Genomic DNA, 3,094 nt, shown 5'->3' with positions numbered 1-3,094 from the left:
ATCCGCGATGGCTCCAGGTCCGTCGCTAGCTCCGGCGCCGGCGCCGGGACCGGGAGGGAAGCACCACCACTTCGACGGCGAGGCTCAGGTCAAGGACTTCATCCACACGCTGCTGCATTACGGCGGCTACAACGAGATGGCGGACATTCTCGTGAATCTGACGTCGCTCGCGACGGAGATGGGTCGTCTGGTGTCGGAAGGCTACGTGCTGACGGTTCTTGCGCCCAACGACGAGGCCATGGCGAAGCTGACGGCGGATCAGCTGAGCGAGCCTGGAGCTCCGGAGCAGATTGTTTATTACCATATCATCCCTGAGTACCAGACGGAGGAGAGTATGTATAACTCTGTGAGGAGATTCGGGAAGGTGAAGTTCGACACGCTGCGTTTTCCTCATAAGGTTGCGGCTAAGGAGGCTGATGGTTCGGTTAAGTTCGGTGACGGCGAGAGGTCGGCGTATTTGTTTGATCCAGATATTTATACGGACGGTCGGATCTCGGTTCAGGGGATTGATGGTGTTCTGTTCCCTGAAGTGGAGGAGATTGTTGAATCGGTTAAGAAACCGGTTAAGAAAGTTGTTCAGCAGAGAAGAGGTACGTCTTTTGGTTTGGTTTCATTGATCTTATAGTTGCGTTTTACAATTTGCAAGTTTTGATGTTTAAGCACTAATGGTTTTAGTAAACTGATCAGATGTTTGATTTGTGTGATGGAAGTAGTCACTAGTTGTTGAATGAGTGAGTGAGTGAGTCATGATCAAATCTAATTGGGGTTCTGGTTTAGGTCAATAACTAATGAGATCTTGAGAGTAGTAGTTTTGTGACAATCTGAGCAAGAGTAAGATTAAGGTTTCGAGAATGCAAGATCTTTGTAGTAATCAAACTGATGCCCTTGAAAGCAGGAGCCAACATTTTCGTTTAATGACTCTGTGTAGAGTTTACCGAGCAAATTAAGGATGCTGCTAGGAAAGTGTGAATTTTGGTCCATGATAGTAAACACAAGCAAGAATCAAAATAGTGTGAGGCTTTTGTGTGTGTGTATAAGCTGGCTATAAGCATCTTGTCACGTTTGGTATCTTCAAGATGGTTTGTTAGAAAAGTATGTACGTAGCTTTTTTAGCAAAGTTAAAATAATTTAATAACTAAGGGGAGAATCATGGAGAGATGAGAGTGTGAGTGTGTAATTGGTGATGAGACTTGGACCTAAGAATGGTGTTATTGTTGTGACTGAAATAAAACAGGGAAATTGTTGGAAGTAACATGTAGAATGCTTGGTGCTATTGGCAAGGACAGTTACCTCAGCAAATGCCTGTGAATCCACAAACCCGCCAAATACACACACATTCGAAAAGGTTAGGACCTTTTGCAATGTTCATTGGTCTGTTTAAGTTTATTGTTACCTTAATTCATGTATTTCTCTCTTTACACAGCTGACTCAAGATTTGGCATTGGTTGAATAGTAAACAGAAGAGAGGAAAATAATCTTCCATGGAGTGAAAATGATGTTTTGTTTTGTTTTGTTTTCTTAAATATATATATCTTTTGAGGGGTGTTTTATACTTGGTCTTGGATTATGAATACTGTAAATTAGATTATACCAATCATTTATTTATTTGTTTTTGTGGTGTATTTGACTGTGAGTACAATCAATAAAAAAGGGAAACAAAACCTTTCTTTCATCTTAAGGATCGGTTGTTTCGTTGTTGGTCTCATTGGCTTTAACTATGGGGAAAGTATATTTCCATCTGGTCTGGTAAGAGAATATAATCATACTATGATTAGGTGTCTCTGAGTTTACTATTGTGGGAGAATGTATTCTTCTTTTATAAATAATGAGTTTTTTAGTAGAATATAAAAGTATTCACATGGACATGGGAGATGGGTTGTCTCGTGGCTGTGACTGGAGGACAAACACAAACTTAGCTGTCTCCATGTTAGTCATCGATGCTCTGTCTATTATTCGTTTGGTACTTCAATCCAATATGAGAGAGAGAGAGAGAGAGAGAGAGAGAGAGAGTTGACGGAATAAACGCAAAAAAAAAAGTTGGGTAGCGTCATTACAAAGCGAGGACCAGTTTATTTTTAACGAAATCGAATGATCTAAGATCAGTTTCTTTTTTTCTTTTATCACGATCTAAGATCAGTTAACTTAAAGTTAAAGGTGAAAAATTGACCGCGAGATGTAAGAGAGGCTCGCTCTCACTCAGCTTTATAAGGTAAGTAAGAAGAAGCCCAGCTACTACAGCAAAGACTTATTGGGCTTTGAGTCCAAGAATTGTCGGTTTAAGCGTCGAACACCCGCTAATAAAAAAGAGAGTGTTTTATTTTAGAGTCCCACATCGCTAGCGAAACAAGCATAGAAGTCATGAGAAGCGGTATAAAACAAGCGACGAGGCGACCAAACAAATCATACCTTTCTCGGCCTTTTGGCTAAGATCAAGTGTAGTATCTGTTCTTATCAGTTTAATATCTGATATGTGGTCCATCGGGCCACACGATATTAACTCTATTTTTTAAGGAAGGAAGTCCACTAAGATAGCTTGCTATCTGGGCTTTCGCGAGTCACCCATGCGTTGCACTATTGCACGGGCCTGGCTCAACCCACCAAATTTCAAGTCCAATTATTTACTGAAGTGAATCAAATAATAAAATTGTGTTAACTAGCCCAATTAATCATCATGGACGAGGAAGAAGGCTTGTCATTGGGATTGCTCACCTAACTTGCTATATTAATCACTGTAATTAAAAGAAAATCGAGAAACGTAAAGACAAATCTCCAAAGTAGCACTTTTCTAAGTTTATATCACAAAAATAACACTCAAAAACTAAAATGACCAAAATAGCACATTTCTAAGTTTATCTTTTGAAAATTTTAATTTTTTTATTTTTGAAAATTTTAATTTTTTTTTTTTCAAAATTTGAAATCTTATACCCAAAACCTCATTTATCAACTCTAAACCCTAAACCATAAACTCTAAACCCTAAACCCTAAACTCTAAACCCTAAATCCTAAACCCTAAACCCTAAATTCTAAATCCTAAATCCTAAACTCCACCCTTTAACTCTAAACCCTAAGTTTGTGACTTTTGATAAAACATTAA

At 39.2% G+C, this 3,094-nt stretch overlaps 1 protein-coding gene across 1 annotated transcript in view; it reads left to right on the top strand.

Annotated features, from left to right (window-relative positions):
- LOC106319518 (fasciclin-like arabinogalactan protein 17) overlaps positions 1–1,678 on the top strand; it is a gene marked incomplete in the record, with an annotated part of 2,664 nt that extends 986 nt beyond the window's left edge. The window contains 3 exon segments of the mRNA XM_013757868.1: positions 1–590; positions 1,235–1,345; positions 1,424–1,678. Coding sequence (XP_013613322.1) covers positions 1–590; positions 1,235–1,308 — 664 coding nt within the window.
- Between the last annotated feature and the right edge of the window lie 1,416 nt (positions 1,679–3,094).

The sequence above is a fragment of the Brassica oleracea genome, chromosome C9 (assembly GCF_000695525.1).
Source record: "Brassica oleracea var. oleracea cultivar TO1000 chromosome C9, BOL, whole genome shotgun sequence".
Classification (NCBI taxonomy): domain Eukaryota; kingdom Viridiplantae; phylum Streptophyta; class Magnoliopsida; order Brassicales; family Brassicaceae; genus Brassica; species Brassica oleracea.
This window is presented reverse-complemented; position numbering and strand designations above follow the sequence as displayed.